Source organism: Podarcis gaigeae (genome assembly GCF_964106915.1).
Source record: "Podarcis gaigeae genome assembly, chromosome: 7".
Classification (NCBI taxonomy): Eukaryota; Metazoa; Chordata; class Lepidosauria; order Squamata; family Lacertidae; genus Podarcis; species Podarcis gaigeae.
Window position 1 is genome coordinate 80,602,482 of NC_139683.1, and position 17,828 is coordinate 80,620,309.

Consider the following 17,828-nt stretch of genomic DNA (forward strand, 5'->3'; position numbering starts at 1 on the left):
ACCCTCCGTTAATCCTGGGATTAACATTGCACAGCACAGCACGTAGAGATAATGGAAAATCTTCCAGAAGAAGAAGCACCCTCAAGATCTTGTAAACACTTCCGGCAACTCATCTTCGGGTACCAAATAAAGCAGTTAAGCAGTTTATGCGAATGGGGACGCAGTGAAAAAGAATCAGGGCAGACACTGAACTTAACGCACATCAGCCAGGAGAAATAAAGTGTTCACATTCACATTGCACCTATTTAAATCCTTGATAGCTGCTCTCTGTAGTGAAAACCAGCTTCAAGAGGGGGGGGGCAGCTTCAGCACAGAAGCTGTGAGAGAGGCATGAATGATTAACCCTTTTCCCTCCTGCAAAACCTCGCCTACCCATTTCTCCTTGCGAGGTTCCAGAAATATGCTTAGTCTTAAAAATGTTTGCCCAGAATCTCCAGAGGAAGGTTAGGCAGCAGAGAAGGAAAAGGTTGCAAAAAGGTTAACGCTGCCTCCTCCCCCACCAGCTTACTTCTCTGCTTAATGCCAGCCTCTCTTGAAGATGCTTTTCAGTACAGACAGCTGCCACTGGGGGTTAAATATACAAGTGATTCATCGTTAGGGGGAAACGATGTTTTTCTTGGGCAATATGTCAGTTTCACCACTATGAGGAGAAATATATCAAATTAGCAACCCGCGCCAATTTCACTTCTTGCATTATACTCCAAGTAGATGTTAGCACACCCAAATGGGTTCGGTGACTTACTTTCGCCACCAGGAGAGGGGTTTTTCTATTTCTCGGTCAGCAGGTCCCATGGATGCGATGAATGCAAAAGGCCAGGCCAGCAACATCATGAAAGCAGCAAAAAACAGCCGGATGGGAAACAGGGTCAGCGTCATGAAGGCAATCTGCAAAAATCCAAGGAATTTGGTTCTTTTAAGATTGGACTGTAGACACAAGGCAAACAACGTTTGTAAACATGGTTGCTTTTTGCTGGTGATCACATTATACCAAACACATTATACCAAAGACGACAGCCACCAAAATGGTACCTATATGAAGTAGACACCACTTAAAATTGTGGTTGAAACACTCGTTTTCTTACCAAATCTGGAAAATGCTTCTTAAGTAATTGGAAATAGCAATAAAATATTGACAGTTCTGGATGTATTCCCAATTCTGGTTTAGCAAAAGCCTGTAGTATTCCAAAGGATGATTTAGTTCATGCGTAGGCAAACTAAGGCCCGGGGGCCAGATCTGGCCCAGTCATCTTCTAAATCTGGCCCATGGACGGTCCGGGAATCAGAGTGATTTTACATGAGTAGAATGTGTCCTTTTATTTAAATTCATCTCTGGGTTATTTGTGGGGCATAGGAATTTGTTCATTCCCCCTCCGAAAAAATATAGTCTGCCCCCCCCCAAGGTCTGAGGGACAGTGGACCGGCCCCCCTGTGAAAAAAGTTTGCTGACCCCTGATTTAGTTAAGCAGGAATACACAGCCAAACAGACATACAACACTCTGCCAAAAGCATTTCTCCAGCTGTGGACTAAAAGAGCGAGCAGGAAGCATCACACAAGAACTCTTCCTCTCCAGCCCCCACATTCCAAGAGGTTCAGAACAGGTTGTAAAGGAAAATAAGTTAAAGAAAGAATCTGAAATAACACCTAGATTGAATAGTTATGCAGCCATGCTTTTCACACCTTAGTTTTTATGGCACCCATTCACCCTGACTCTATCCCTGTCCAAACTGGGAATGAAGAAATCCCAGGAAACACAATTATATTCAAATGAAGCACACAGGGCAGCTATCAGATTTCAAGATGGGGTTTGCAATGATTTCAAGATGGGGTTTGCATGTGGGGAAATAAATTTTTAGAATCAGATAAACCCCACAGTGGTTGGTGCCACAGTCCACACAGAGTTAAGAGCACTGAGAGCTTTCCTTTAACACGACTGACTTCTGTTGCCTTGCATGTTAATAATTGCTTCTTGATGTTAATAATTGCTTCTTGGAGTAGATCCACTCCATATTACTAAGGACCCTGATTTCATTCATTTGCACTAGGAATTATCACTTTGCACAGTGCATAGTTATGGAATTCGCTCTCCCAATACACAGTGATGATCACCAAACAGGATGACTTCTAAAAGAGGATTAGACAAAATTCATTTTACTTAACAAAATGCATATACTGCCAAGCTTTAAGTGATTTACAAGAAATATTAAAAATATCAATAAAAAATAAAGATAATTTAAATTAACAGTAAAATAGATGAAAGCACATCAACACCTACAGGTCTTAATAGGATTGACTAAATAAAAAAAATGTTTTAAGAAGGCATAGACAGTAGTACAACAGAGTCGCCTCCCTGATGTCAACAGACAGGGAGTTCCACAGGGCAGGCCCTGCCACACTAAAATATGGATTTCTTACAACTGTGGAAATATTACATGGCACCTGTTACAGTTGACAGTTCTGCAGACTGAAGTGGTTGGGTATGACGTGTATGGGCTAAAGTGATCCCACAAGCTTAAAGGGCTTAAGATTCATGGATCATAAAGCTATAAATGGCTACTTAGTGATAGTGACTATATTTTATCTCTACTGTCTTTGGTTTGTGCATTGGGGGGCTTTTCTAATGTTCCTAGTCAACATTTATTAGAACTTTTGGTACAGTTGCTGTAAACTTTGAGAAACCCACTGGAGTGACCAAATCTTAATTTTCAATTTCCTGCCAAAAATCCCTTGGTACACAAGGTATTAGTGTGCTTGTAGCTAATACATAGATTGCAAACACATCTAGTTGCACATCTAGTCTGCTCCAGTAAGCTTCTGCAAGTTTTTAACAAGCAAAGGCATGCACGGTGATATCCAACGTTAGTCATAGTCCAACAGAAATCTGATATTACAAGCCATTGTAATTTCACCTAATTGCATCCTAAGCTCAAACACAACACAGATGAACTAATGCTTCATTGACCTGGAAAGCTATTTGTCTGCTATCCAGGAAGAAGCCTGAATTTGTTTCTAGCTGAGTAAAAGATTGACAATTTGAGAACACATACGGCAGTAACCCACTATGAACAATCTTAATGAAACATGGCGTGAACATGGCATCTTTTAAAACTCTGTTATATAATTAATACAAATAGAAAAGCATTGGCTGTTTTCCCATTACAATTCGGTTACCCTTCCTGTCTCTGTCCGTCCCCATATTATTTCCATCACAATACTTGGAACTACATGTAGTAAAGAGATTGTAAGCTATTTTTGGCAGTGGAAGGATAGACTGTATGATGCAGTCATACAAAAAAAGTGAGCTTTAATATCATTTCTACTGATTTCTGCCTATAGATCTGTAGGATTATGCTCTCTGTACCTATGCCACACCAGTAACAACTGCTGGGCTGCAGCCTGGTCACGTTTTTAAGTAAACAGAATTTTAAAAAGAGAAATAGCTACATGGAATGAGGAAATGAAAGAAAAGCCACCTCTTGCATTGTGACACATCATGTAATATATGTACTGAGAAACAGCTGTTACATCACTGCCTATGTATCGGAATATGAGGACACCAAGCAACTCACAAGTATATCTTGAAGAGGGTGAAGACTACCAGTAGTATGGACTCTGACAGACCAAACCAGACTGCGTCTGGGCAAAAGGATAAATGCACAGGCCCAGACACACTTCATAAAACCATAGAGTTGGAAGGGACCCTGTGAGTCATCTAGTCCAGCCCCTTGCAATGCAGGAATCTCAACTAAAGCATCCATGAAAGATGGCCATCCAATCTCTGCTTAAAAACCTCCAAGGAAGGAGAGCCAACCACCTCCCAAGGGCATCTGTTCCATATGAAATGTTAATACTCAATAACCAATGGGGGAAACCAACGCCATACTCCAAACCTGGCTGGAGAGAAGTGCGCTGACGCTGGCCTGGGGAGAAGGCAGGCAAATTGGTGTGTTCCAGTCTGGACTGCGCGTGTTGCCATCTAGTGACTGCAAGATGGAGCAGCTTGGGAGCCAGCAGATCCCAGGCTGCCTCAGCCCCTCCCTGGAAGCCCAATTTTGCAATTCTCTGCAGATTGCTGCTAGCAAGGATCCTGCTATAGTGCCATTTCCGTTCACCTAGTCAGCAGGCAGAAGAGGCAGTTCTGTGCTGGCAGAGTGACACTGGTTGCTTCTGCCCAATCCAACCCCCTCCAGCATGGCTGGGGTGTGTGGATGCTGCTGTATTGTAGCTCAAGCCAGTACTGTAGTTTCAATAATACTTGATGTAAATCCTGCCAGTCTCTGCCTGAAGGACTGGAAGAAGTGCAGCTGTATCTTAGGCCATTATGGCATCTTCCACCACCCCCCTTGGTACCTGCCAAGGCCTCCTTCCATTATTATTTTTAATTTTAAAGGTTTGTGGGTTGTCATTGTTACTTTGGGGGGGTTGTGTGGTTGGGTTTTTTTGTGTGTGCACTTGCTTCTTGTCTTTGATTTGTTTTGGGAGATGGCTATTTTTTTGGGGGGGGGTGGCCTTCTGAGCACCAGCAGCTTTCTTCTGTGCAAACCCGGTACTCTGTTAGTGCCCATTAACAGTTTAAGATTATCAAATGTCCCACAGGCCCTAATGAGTTTGTGTCCCCCGTCTTAGGGGCTAGTTATAGACAATGAATTGTGCTGTGTGCTACGGATGTCAGCTGGAAGCATATAGGTACGTGTAGCCATCAATATGGTATAAGATTGTGTTTGTGTGCTTATGGAACTAGATTATGATGTCATCACTGATGCAATTCAGGTATCAGAGAGGCAACTGAGGTCAGGAACTAAGGAAAGACTGTTCTAATTCAGCAATAAGTATACCATGGGGCAACACTGAAGCAAGACCACTAACTTGAAGATGCAGACTACCTGCAACTGTGAAACAAAGCAATTAAGCTCAGTAGCTAGATACGCCACCGCTTAGTGTTTCTGATGGTTTATAGCCCAACTTTGCGTGGAAAATGTGTGTTTGGGACTTCTACATATATCTGTGGTGGCCAGAATGGCGTTTCTGGACTGCAGTTCCTCCAGCAAGTCTGTGGTGTCTTGCAATAACTAGGAACAGTGGTAAAAGCCTGAGCACAGAACTGTACACTCTAGTCGTAAGACAGTTAATACCCAAGACAATAGGCCATTAAAGAACAAACAGAAGAAGATTGCTGGCTGAGGCTCCTGGCACGCATCAAACTATTTTTGTAGCATATTCAGCTGAACGGCTTTACATATGTAGTTGCATAATGATAGCACAATTAATTTTAATATTAACTTCTTCCGATTCAAGGCTGCAAGCTTAGACAAAGTGACAGAAATGCAGTCAACTGTTTTTGAGGCTGCAAGCACACCACGTATACCTCTAAAGAACATTTGAAGCACATTCTTTCCCTCAAATAATTCTAGGTATTATAGCTTACTCCTCACAGCTACAAATCCCAGCAACTCCTAGCAAACTACAGAGCCTAGAATTCAGGAGAGAGGGAGAGAGAGAGAGAGAGAGAGAGAGAGAGAGAGAGAGAGGGAGGGAGAAGTGCTTCAAAGGAATATTGTGTATGCAGCCTTATTCTCTTACAACAGAGGGCACAACATTCATTCACTTGCATTCTTGTTGGCTCTCTGCAATAGGAGAAGAGGCAGCGCACAAGAGAAATGCACTGGTGGGTTGATGTAAAGAAATTCACACAGACCAGTTCCCAGATACTAAAAGCCAAAGGTGAAGCACCTCACCAATAATGTCATGGCATGTATGTTTACAAACACATTCAACAAGAAAGCAGTTGCAGCTGCACCGGATTAAACTTTGCAATTATGGACCTTGATATGAACTGCCTGGGCAACAAATATGCACTCGGTTCAACACAAGATTGCTTTAAAGAAACATCACACTAACAGTGCAATCCTAACCACATCTATTCCAGTCTAAGTCCGATTTAATTCAATGGGGCTTACTCTTAGGTAAGTGAGGTCAGGACTGCAGCCTTATTCAGATACGCAAGAAAGAATTTAGATTATGAGATACTGATCATTAACAAGAATTATCTGACTAAGCTTTCAGAACTGATTTGGGCTTCAGAATTATGTTACCTGAAACGAACAAGGTCGAGGAATCTGTTTAACAAACTCCGTTCGTTTCAATATTTATGCCAGAGAACTACCCGAAGGATCAGTTTGCCTGACTGATTAAGTGGCATTAAAATGCTATCTCAGTCGAACAACAGACAAAACCAGCTATCAAAAGGATGAGGGCATGTAAGCTCTCGCAGGTTAAAAAAGGAACGCGAAACAATTCTACTTTCTGCATGCACACTGTCAAAACCACAAATTCAAAAAATAGAATTTGTATAGCAGATATTCTGTAGAAAAGTAACATGGCATGCTGAAGTTATTTATAGCAGCAATAGAAAGTTGTGAAAAATAGGATTACGTCCAGTTGCTTGGAACCAGAAAAATAAATCAACCATCTTCATTCTGAAGCAGTAAGTATGTTCTTTAAGATATATGGGACCTGCAGAGAACCTTTAGAACTATCAGCAATATGTCTCAGCTGCTGTATCTAATACTGCGACACAAACCTTTGATTTTCACACTAGAAAACTAAGCCTTTCACCAAAAGTACAGCTTTTTTTCAGTCCAATGAACAAAATTCCCTAAATTCTGAGTACATTTCTTCACAACTTTTGTTTTAAACCACTTAAGTTGTCTAATGGCCTAAATCTTCCTAGATAGCTATGATGCAGTAAAAAACAGCTTTTTACCAATAATTCCTGCTAATGGAAGCAGTGGCGTAGCGTGGGGGGTGCAGAGGGGGCTGGCCGCACCGTGCGCAACATCTGGGGGGCTTACGCTCGCACTCGCAGCTCTCTGCCCCTACCTAAAATCCACGGGTTAGGGGGCGCAAATTACTTGCCTTGCCCCGGGTGCTGACAACCCACGCTACGCCACTGAATGGAAGAAATACTAGAGCATTTAAAACTGAAGGTATAGAAATTATGTTCACCCCTTTTTTTTTTACCTTTAAAAAACCAGGCTCATAAAAACTGCACACTTAAACACAATAGTCCTAAACAGAATCCTCTGTTGCAACAATTTGAGGAGCACATTGTGAAGGAGCAAGTCATGCAGACTTATCCATCTTCCCTTGAACCAAGATGGGTTGCCTTTGAGTTGACATAGGATTGTGCAGTTACGACTATGTGCTGAAGACCATTATGGCGTGCTTTTAGAATTTCCCGCAAGAAACGATTGGTATCCTACCCAGTGCCTGAATGAGAATGAGTCAGGAGAGGCCCAGCCCATTGAACCTTTTGTGGTGGCTTTCTGAGCTACTGTTTTGCTAGAAACCAATGGGAGGAATCACGAAGAGCACCCTCACCCTTTCCCTTCTTACCTCATTCAAGCAAGCTTTTCTCCCCTTGGACAAGACCTTTGCACCACTCAACAGGGGTCCTTCCAAAGCACAGCCATCAAATAATGGCTAAGAGCAAGGTTGACTGTGCAGGAAGGTGCCAACACCCCTTGGCTCTGTGCGCTTGATCCTCTATGATGCTACTACAGAAGAGGATGCATGTGTTCTTACATTGTCTGGATGCCCACTGTTGGAAACAGATGCTAGAGTAGATTAAATTTTGTTGAGCAGGGCTGTTCTTAAATGCTGAAACCACGGCCATAACCTAGATTGGATCTACTGAGACCATGCAGCAGAGGCAAGGGTAAGAAATGTTATTTGTGCTTTTGACACCGAAGGAAATTGGCCATATCCTGTTTCCTGCTTGGCAAAGCCCATCTTACCAAAGAATGAAACATTTTATTATGACCCTGCCCATAAAGTCAGGTTCTCAGAGAAGTCAGCAACGGTACCTTACGAAATAGGAAATGTCTAACACTGTACCTTTAATCTCATCCAAAAACAAAAATAGAACCAATTCAAATGATCAGAGGCCAATTGAGCTAACTTTGGTAGTATGCAAGGCCCTGGAATGGATATCAGAGAAAAGATTAATTAATGATGTGGCAGGAAATTACAAACAGACTGTACTGCAGCATGGGTTCATCACATGTAGAAGGTGCCAAGACTAATTGGATAACTTTGAAAATGGCAGCTGGCTCTCTGGGCAAAATAAATGCCAGATTAATCAGTTTAGGATTCAAATACTTCATGATAAAAATTATTACCTGCACTGGGAAGAGATATTCACCACTACTAGTACAAAAGGAAAACTGAAAAGAATTAGGCAGAACACCAACATACTTTGATCTTGTTTTACATGCACCAATAAATGCCAATTGAGTGTGCCTCTGAGAAGAAAATATATGGAGAAACTGAGTTCTTCACATATGAGGCTGTTATGAGAAATGATCTGAGAACTGGGAAATAGAGACATATTGCATTGCACTGGCTGCCAATACATTGCTGAGCTAAGTTCAAGATATTACTGTTAAGTTTTAAATGACCTAGGACCACGTTACCTGAAGAACCACTTTGTTCCTTATACACTGGCCACATCACTGATCACCCAGAGAAACCCTCCTAACTGCTCCACAGTTATCACATAATTGTTCGGTTTCTATGCAAACTAAGGCTTTTAGCCAGGCATCCCTAACCTGCGGCCCTCCAGATGTTTTGGCCTACAACTCCCATGATCCCTAGCTAACAGGACCAGTGGTCAGGGATGATGAGAATTGTAGTTCAAAACATCTGAAGGGCCAAAGGTTGGGGATGCCTGCTTTTAGCATAGTGGCACTTGTACTTTGGAACACTGCTTCTAATGAATTAAGAAAGAATTTTGATATTTTGTCGCCTGCTGAAAAGGTTTCTGTTTCAACAAGTATTTTCAGAGAATTAATTTGATTCAGCCTTAATCATTTGTTCTGGATTTTGTAATGCTTTAATGCTTCTATTGAACACCACCATGGTCATTTTATGATTTGGCAGTAGAGAAACAAATATATTTCTCTCTCAATTTACATGCATCTATGAACTCCTATGTCAATTTTGCACCTGGGAGTATGTATGGGAATCTAAGAAACTGCAATGGGCACCACAAGATACCCATTTAACAGGAAACAACTGGGTGAAACTAAGACCCCCAAAACAGGCAACACATCTACACTCCAAGAACATACAAAATACTGTCAAAAAAGGGCAAGTGAGCCACTCTCCCCTACAAAAAAAACAGGCAAAGTGTCTTCCAAACAAGCAAAAGAAAAAGCAGCTGAAATGCATTCCCTCTCAAAAAATAAAGTAGGCAAACCCACAAAAAAGGAAAGAAGAAGAAGAAAATAATAACGCCAACAACTGCTACAAAACGAACAAAAATGGCAGCAAGGCATTCCAACATAGGACCCAACATGGGGCATTCTGGAAGAAAATAAGTTAAGAGAATGGATGTGGACGAGGGCCCGCACTTTTTTTTCCAGCCAGCTCAGCAGCACCCATGGTAAAAGAAACCAGGAAAACTCATTTTAAAAGAACGGGGAGGGGCAGTAGGTCTTGGTCAAGGGGCATATCTGAGGGCACCATGGTGCTTAGAGGCACCCCATTACAGATCTAAGGAGTATGTTAAAAAAACACTACCTGGTTTTTTTTGGGGGGATGGGGTGGGCTCATGAACTGGTTTAGTTGGCCATTAGAGGGAACAAGTGGAACTTGCAACAAAGTGCTGCAATGTATTGCTGCCATCCGTCTGTCTCAGAGACAATGGAGTGCTCCTCTGCGGGTGAAGTCAAACCGCTGCATTAGCAGCACTTAAGTTACCTACTTGGGGCACAAGCCTAGACAGTGTGTATGGAGGTCCTGGACAAACCACCCCAGAAGGAGCACTACCTTTGTTCCTCCCCCTGCACTCAGCTCTCACCTCTGGCTCCTGAAAGCTGTCAGCATGCGACAGCAGCCACACCATGGGAACAGCTTTGACTGGCCAGCTAAACCAGGTGAGGGCAGCTGACGGATCTCAAACCCTCATTGAGGTCCAGGTGGGAGGTGAGAATACATTGCATGTTACACTGCAGAGGTCTATGGGGAGGAGTGGTGCCTCTGCAATGTAACATGCAATGTATTCTCACCCCCCACCTGTTAAGGGATGCAGGCAGCCACAACCTCTTCTTACAGGCAGCCCTTTCCCAGTTTTTCATTTTCATTTTATTTATTTAGAAAATTTATGAAGTGCATGTTCAGCCAAAGTGTGAATCCTGAGTGCTGTACATAAAAATCAAGTTATCAATACAAAAGGCAAAATATAACAAAATATAACAAAAATATAACAAAATCTGAGACATAGTATCTGCTTATTGGGCCTATAGTGGGTGGAGGGTTGCCCCATACTCTGCTGTTTCAAAAGTTTGCTCTGTTTGTTGTTATTTCTTGATACTTTCTGGTCCCCCTAATACTTTCCTTTTGTTTCTCAGCGTCCCTCTGTTGGCTCCATTTTGTCAGCACTCAGCAGCTGAACACACTATTTGAGGGAGCGACTGTTGTGATACGAAAATCTCTTTTTTAGAAATCATAACCTACATAAATGACTTAACAAATACTTTACCAAGCACAAGTTTTAGAATCCATTATATTCAGTATTTTTCAGAAATATGGAGGATTAGTGGCTGAAGTTTTACAATAGGGGTGAGCGGATTTCAGTAATGTGTGATTTTTTTTCTCCTGCACTAGACTCCACACTGTCCACTAATGCATTCTAAATTTACAAATCAAGGCAGCATGCTCGGGATCTCTTATTAGCTAAGGCGTAATGAATCATGTTCGATGAGAAGGAGTAGAGTCTTGCTTAAACACACAGGATGACCCTAGATCTAGCTATCTAGCATTCTTTGCAAGAATTCCAGAAACCAACAGGTACCAGTTAGTGCACCAGAAGGTTGTGAGCATTGCCAACCATTATGTGTATAAAGGTAAAGGTAAAGGGACCCCTGACCATTAGGTCCAGTCGTGACCGACTCTGGGGTTGCGGCGCTCATCTCACTTTATTGGCCGAGGGAGCCAGCGTACAGCTTCCGGGTCATGTGGCCAGCATGACTAAGCTGCTTCTGGCGAACCAGAGCAGCGCACGGAAACACCGTTTACCTTCCCGCCGGAGTGGTCCCTATTTATCTACTTGCACTTTGACGTGCTTTTGAACTGCTAGGTTGGCAGGAGCAGGGACTGAGCAACGGGAGCTCACCCCATTGAGGGGATTCGAACCGCCGACCTTCTGATCAGCAAGTCCTAGGCTCTGTGGTTTAACCCACAGCGCCACCCGCGTCCCCATTATGTGTATAGGTGTATAGGGTGCAGCAATGAAGCTAAGATGGAAACTTCCAAGTACACTCCACCCAAAATTAAGGAGGTCAACTATTCCACTATAATGTATAGGTTTTAGGAATACTTAACTGTTGCTGGATAATGCCCCTTAAGCGATGCCAACGAGCATTTGGAAGCTGGTAATGATTACTTTTCCTGTCTGCTGAGGATTCATCAGCTGGAAACCACAGATGAGAAACATGGTACTTGGGTCTTGGTCACAAGATGACTATGAACCAAAGTGATTCAGCCATGGGAACACAAATAGATCTTTTAAGATGAATAAGATTTGGCAAATGTAGTACAGAAATCTGAGATAGCCATTCATCTGATACATTCTTATTACACCAACACAAAGAAGGTTTATATCTAGACTAGTTCCACTGAACATACCTCTTAACCTGAGTCCAATCTACAGTAACTTTCTCTATGCCTTGGCCACTAGCTTCCATCAATGAACCTGTGTCCAGCTCCACCTCAACCTCTCTCTTCTATACCCTCGCCAAGCCATGGTAGGATTTGCCTGGTGGTAGCTATTAGGTAAGGAGAGATCGTGTTTGAATTCGATCAAACCTTGACTTAATAAGCAAATGTGTGCACAACCTTTGTGCACTTTGAATGAGTGTGGGAGAAGTCAACCATAGCTTATATTGAACTGGGAAACTAGTTAATAGCTTCCAAGGAAGTCAGAATGTAAAAACATGGTTTAAAGTTGTCTTCTAGACCCTGGATTCTCCACTCATGGTTTGCTTGAGAGGAACAAACCATGAACGCTAGTTTGTATGTAATGCTAAACCAGCTTCCCAGCTCTAGAAACTGAACAGACAAGTGGGCTTGACTGAGCATGCACCAGTACACTGCTTGTTTCAGACTATGGCAGCTGCAAGAAAACTGGCCCCACGTTTGTTTGTTTGTGCGCACGCACATATACAAAACATACATTCCCAGATAATATAAACACTTTGCAGAGTGGTACATAAATGTGCTTTAAAATCAATGATGCACTTCTCCATTATCTCCTGAGACAGACGGATGCCAACCAAAATCTATTAACCAATTAGTATGCATAACAGTTTAGAAAACACATGAAGTTGCAATGGGAAACCTGGTTTAAACCATGCTTCTTCTTAGTGATTTATATCAATGCATCCTGCCTCTATAGATATTCTGAGAATTCCTGTTCTACAAACAGGCAATCAATTCAGTTGAAGACAGGGTGGTTTAAAAAACATTATACACAGTAAACAATTAATTAGTTTGCAAAACACATCTTTCTTAAACATTGGTTAGGCAACTGGGAAGGGGGCAGAAGATGGGATCCTGATTTTCACTTGTCCCCCCCCTCTGTTACTGTGGTCTCATCATTGCATGAAATTTGGGAGAGTGCCCATAACCCTCAAGAGCAGCTATTCAGGGGGCTCAGAAGGCTACAGTAGGGGTGGAGATGGGAGAAGGGACTGCTATATGAGTAGAGTTCTGCTTACACTTCTCTAGCGTGGATTATGGTGTAATACAGAAAATATAGTGGTTCTATAAGAACATAAGAACAACCTGTTGGTTTCATGGTGGCCAAACGGATGCCTGTCAGAAACCAAAACTGGGGCATTCACAGATGTCCATAACTTTTTGCCTGGCTTATTAGCCAGATATTTTTGTTGCTGCTTGCACCCATGGCCCAGCCCTCCAGGACATGTGTGGGGTGGCGGTGGGGGTGGGGAGGCTTCACTCATTTATGTTGTGACTTAGTCTGCTTTCCTCTTCTTGCCCTAGTCCAGGAGTGACTAATCTCTGGCCTTCCAGATGTTGCAGAAGTACAATTCCCTCTATCCCTGACCATGCAAGCTGGCTGGAGCTGATGGGAGCCTGAGCCTAGCAATATATGGAGGGGCACAGGTTAGTCACCTCCTTCCTAGCCCACATGAGAAGTTGTCAGAGCAATTCCTACTGGTGACAAACCTTTTAATTTCATGTGCAATTCTTGTTGCCTTCCAGCAGAATTAGAAAAGGGCACACAGAAAGATAATATTTTGTATCTTTCAAGCAAGCTTTTTAAAAAAAAAATCAATGGAAAAAAGCCCTAATGAAAGAAGTATAGCCAAGAATCAAGGAAAATGTGAATACAGGGCTATTGCTCAAGTTTTCTCCATCCGACAATAAACTAAGGAATACTTAAGGAAATTTAAAGAAGGTTAAGATGGGGGGAAGTTACATTTTCATGCAATACAACAGTAGCGTACAAAATTCACTGCCACAAGAGATAAAAAAATAAGTCTGTATAGTGCTTTCCAGGTGTCATTCATGATTATTTCCAAAAAAGTGGTTGCGCTGTGTGTGTGTGTGTGTGTTCAAAACATAGTTAGACATGATTAAGAAAGATGCCTGATGCAACATACTACCAAAGTTTAAAAGTACATCCTCTGGTCAGAGGAAGGCAAATGCCAGAAGCTACGAATGAAGTGATACTGGGCAATTCTTTCCTCTCCATGTTCACTTCTGCACTACCATTTTCCATCATTCATCTGGAAGTGTGGGAAACAGTGCCTAAGAAAAAGTACCAGGTTTGCACAGTATAACTGTATGGACTTTGCTGTTCTTTCTGCAAGTGGAGTATGGGTCAAAACAGCAGTCACAACTGGCTTGCAGAAAGTGGGAATCAGTGTGCATAGCACAAACATTGATTAGAAGAGGGGTGAGGAACCCCATGCTAACAAGTCCTTGAGATGCCTAGCAGCTGAGGACTGCCAAAATATTGGTCCCATGAGGTGACAAAAAGTAAGTTTGGGGGCTATCCTTATGGGGCAATTTTTTCCAGCACTGGTATTCTACTATTGTTCTGGCACAGGAGAATATCATAACTTCTCCTGAGCTCATTTTGCACATTCTATGAACACCTAGTGCTAGGTATTATGGACAGAAGACTAGAATCTAAAGGAGGCCAATTTGTTCCAATGTAACAAAAACTTTAAAGATCAGATATGACTATGATTTATGGTGGCTAGATATCATATTTCATTTTAAAGCCATATATGGCCCAGGGAAGATTCTGATATGGGCACCTCAATAAAGCGAGGAGAATTTATCAAACCCCATGTCTCTGTTCTTGGACAGTGCAGGAAAATTAAGGGCACTAAAGTGAGGCTGGGGCTGGACACTAATACAGTCCCTATTACAAACAACAACAACAACAACAACAACAACAACAACAACAACAACAACAACAACAACACTATTTATACCCTGTCTATCTGGCTGGGTTTCCCCAGCCACTCTGGGCAGCTCCCAACAGAGGACTAAAAACAGAATAAAACTTCAAACATTAAAGACTTCCCTGAACAGGGCTGCCTTCAGATGTCTTCTAAAAGGCAGGTAGTTGTTTATTTCCTTGACACAAATGAGAAGACATGAGATAGTCTTTCTCATCATACAAACAAGGAATAGGAGATGTGAAGAACACCAGAGCCTCTCTTGAGTCCCAACTCCAGGATTGCTTTTGGACTACTTTGCAATTCTAAGCATGCTTACAAATCAGCTGTGCTGAAAGTGAATGAGCCTTATTTCTGAGAACCTTGGTTAGGAGTGGGCTTTAGCAGGCTCCAGCAATTCCCACTTGCCACATTCACTAGACAAAGCATGGTGATGTCCTGTGGAGACTGTGTGAGCAGCCAATCTTTCTCCCAAGGTGTGAAGTTGTGGGCAAGGTGGGCAACTGTCTTAGTAACTGCATGCCAATCCCTGCCCCACCTCTTCAGCTCCAACGTTTGGAGGGAGTCTGGGGCGTATTTAGCACCAGCAGCCGCACTGCCCAAGGTGCCTGAATTGCCTAGCCACACAGGCAAACTTCCCATCTGTCTTTCCCACTCCAGACCAATTAAGGCAGACAAGAAAGGGTTGGATGCCACTGGAAGAAAGCACTCTGAGTACCTTCAAGAAGTAGCCACAACTTAAGGCACTTCCTACCAGCTCTTCCTTGGGAAAAGGCCATGGGAAGCACTTGCATATAGAGGGGGCAGAAGTGTACCTAGGGGTTGGCGAAACCGGCCCCGCTGGGACCCAGGCCCAGGGGGGCTGCAGAAATCACCTGCCACGCTATGGAGCGTACAATGTGCAGTACAGTGGTACCTTGGGTTACATACGCTTCAGGTTACAGACTCCACTAACCCAGAAACAGTACCTCGGGTTAAGAACTTTGCTTCAGGATGAGAACAGAAATCGTGCAGTGGCGGCATGGCAGCAGTGGGAGGCCCCATTAGCTAAAGTGGTGCTTCAGGTTAAGAACAGTTTCAGGTTAAGAACGGACCTCCGGAACGAATTAAGTACATAGCCAGAGGTACCACTGTATATGTTTGTGGTGATGTGCCGCTGCTGTCATGGCGTCATCGAAGCTTCCCATCTTTCTCACACAAAGGCGTGCAAATTTTTTATCACCCTTCCTCCTCGCCTCGCCACCCTCACTCTGGACAATTGGAGTAGTTGTAAAACGTAGTAATTTCTAATACGGCTATTGTGGTAAAGTGACCCCCTCATATGTGTGTGCCAATACAGCTCCTTGCCAAGGGTTCAAGAGGCACTACGTACAGCGGCGGACCTTGGCGCCTCAAATATCAGTGATGTCCCATGTGATACCATAATCCGACGCACGCTCCTTCTGTTGGACTTTGCTAGTATGCCTGAGAAAGTCAAGGGTGCCAGTTTACTGCAATCTTTTGGCTCTGCCAGGGAGGCCAGGCCAAAAAAAAAAAAAAAAATCAGGCCTCGGGGCTTTAGGCACCTGTTGTACTGAGAAGCATCAGGAAGATGGTAAGAGGCTGAAAGAAAGCTGAGAGGTGAAGGAAAGGCCTCCTAAGAGGCGCACGCCTGATGATGGAGAGGAGGAGGAGGAGGACTTCAACACCATTTGCGTTAGGGGTTAGGAGACCAGAACTGGTGCGATTTGGTTGCAGCGTCGCGCGCAAGAGCGCGAGCCCCTCATTCCTTCCCGGCGTCTCCACGCGTTGTGCAATACAACCCCCCTCGTCGCGTGCGCCTCGCGCACACACGAGCGGGTCTTGCCTCGCGGGCGCGCGCGGGAGCAGATACACACACACACACACACATGCTTTATTTGGGGGGGGGGGGGTGGAGAGGAAGAGCCGCTCGCGCGCGCACTCCCCTATGTATGTCTACGGGTGGCCCTTTCGCCTCCAGACAAGAAGACATGCCCCGCTTAGCGCGCGCGCGCGCACACCCACCTTGGCTTTCTGCAGGGCGCTGAAGCGCAGGTGGTGCGCGAAGGGGCTCCGCACCGGCGGAGGGGCCGGCCCGGGCGGCTGCTGTGGCTGCTTCTCCTCCCCGCCGCCGCCTCCGTTGCCTCCGCCCGGGGCGCAGCATCCCCGGCCCTTCAGCCTCATGGTTGAGGGATGCGAATGGAGGAAAAGCCGAGCGAGAAAATGGGCGCGCTGGGTCAGAAGAGGGAGGGAGGGGATAACGGAGAGATGAGGAGGAAGGAGGAGGAAGGAAGGGATGAGGTGAAGCTGAGGGAAATTCCTCTCCTCTGAAGCAAGGAGCCGGGAGCGAGAGGTAGGCAATTTCGGCGCTGCGGTTAATCAACTAGGCCGAGCCGGGCCGGGGCTGGCGAGGGTGTCGGAGCAGCGCTCGGCCGCTTGGTCTCCCTGAGCCGGCAGGGAGGGAAGGAGGCGGATGCGCGGCTGTGTCAGACGCTGCTGTTGCCGCTGCCGCGCCGAGCTCCCGGCTTCAGCCCCGCCCTCCGGGGCGCGCATGCGTCCTGGGCTCAGTGATGGGGGCGGAGGGCGGGAAGCCCCCGGCGCCGCCGCTTGGAGACTCTGAGGGGCGAGTGGGCGCGGGAAGGCAAGGCCACGGCGGGGCCCAGTGGGCTGCTGTGAGGCGACCTCTGGGCGCTCGGTTTCCCTCTCCCCCAGGAAGGCCACCTGCTTGGAATACTGTAACCCCAACCAACTTGGCATTTATGACCTTTGTTAGGATTGCCAGCAGGAGTCAGTGAACTTGTGAACCTTGCAGAGCGGTGCTTCACCCACTCTCTGGGTCGATTTCGCCCAAACCTTGGCTTCTCCGTGCAAAGGGATGGGATTCAGTGGAATTAGAATGGAAATGGTGGTCAAAACAGCAACTGGTGGCCAAAACAGAAAATAGGCCCTGCAGTTTGCTCACAATCCGGAGCTAGTTACCCACAAGTAAATTAGGTAAAGGTAAAGGTACGACTCTGGGCTTGCAGCGCTCATCTTGCTTTACTGGCCGAGGGAGCAGGTGTGCCGCTTCTGGCAAAACCAGAGCAGCTCACGGAAACGACGTTTACCTTCCCTCCGGAGTGGTACCTATTTATCTACTTGCACTTTGACGTGCTTTTGAACGGCTAGGTTGGCAGGAGCAGGGACCGAGCAACGGCAGCTCACCCTGTCAGGGGGATTCGAACCGCTGACCTTTTGATCGGCAAGCCCTAGGCTCAGTGGTTTAACCCACAGTGTAAATTTGTTGTCGTTTAGTCGTGTCCGACTCTTCGTGACCCCGTGGACCAGAGCAC

At 44.8% G+C, this 17,828-nt stretch overlaps 1 protein-coding gene across 1 annotated transcript in view; it reads right to left on the reverse strand.

Annotated features, from left to right (window-relative positions):
• LPCAT1 (lysophosphatidylcholine acyltransferase 1) overlaps positions 1–17,060 on the reverse strand; it is a 55,851-nt gene extending 38,791 nt beyond the window's left edge. The window contains exons 1-2 of the mRNA XM_083749716.1: positions 16,522–17,060; positions 743–885 (exon numbers count right to left, since the gene is read on the reverse strand). Of these exons, the coding sequence (XP_083605842.1) occupies positions 743–885; positions 16,522–16,680 (302 nt within the window). The 5' untranslated portion in view covers positions 16,681–17,060. The remainder of the gene's footprint in view (positions 1–742; positions 886–16,521) is intronic.
• Between the last annotated feature and the right edge of the window lie 768 nt (positions 17,061–17,828).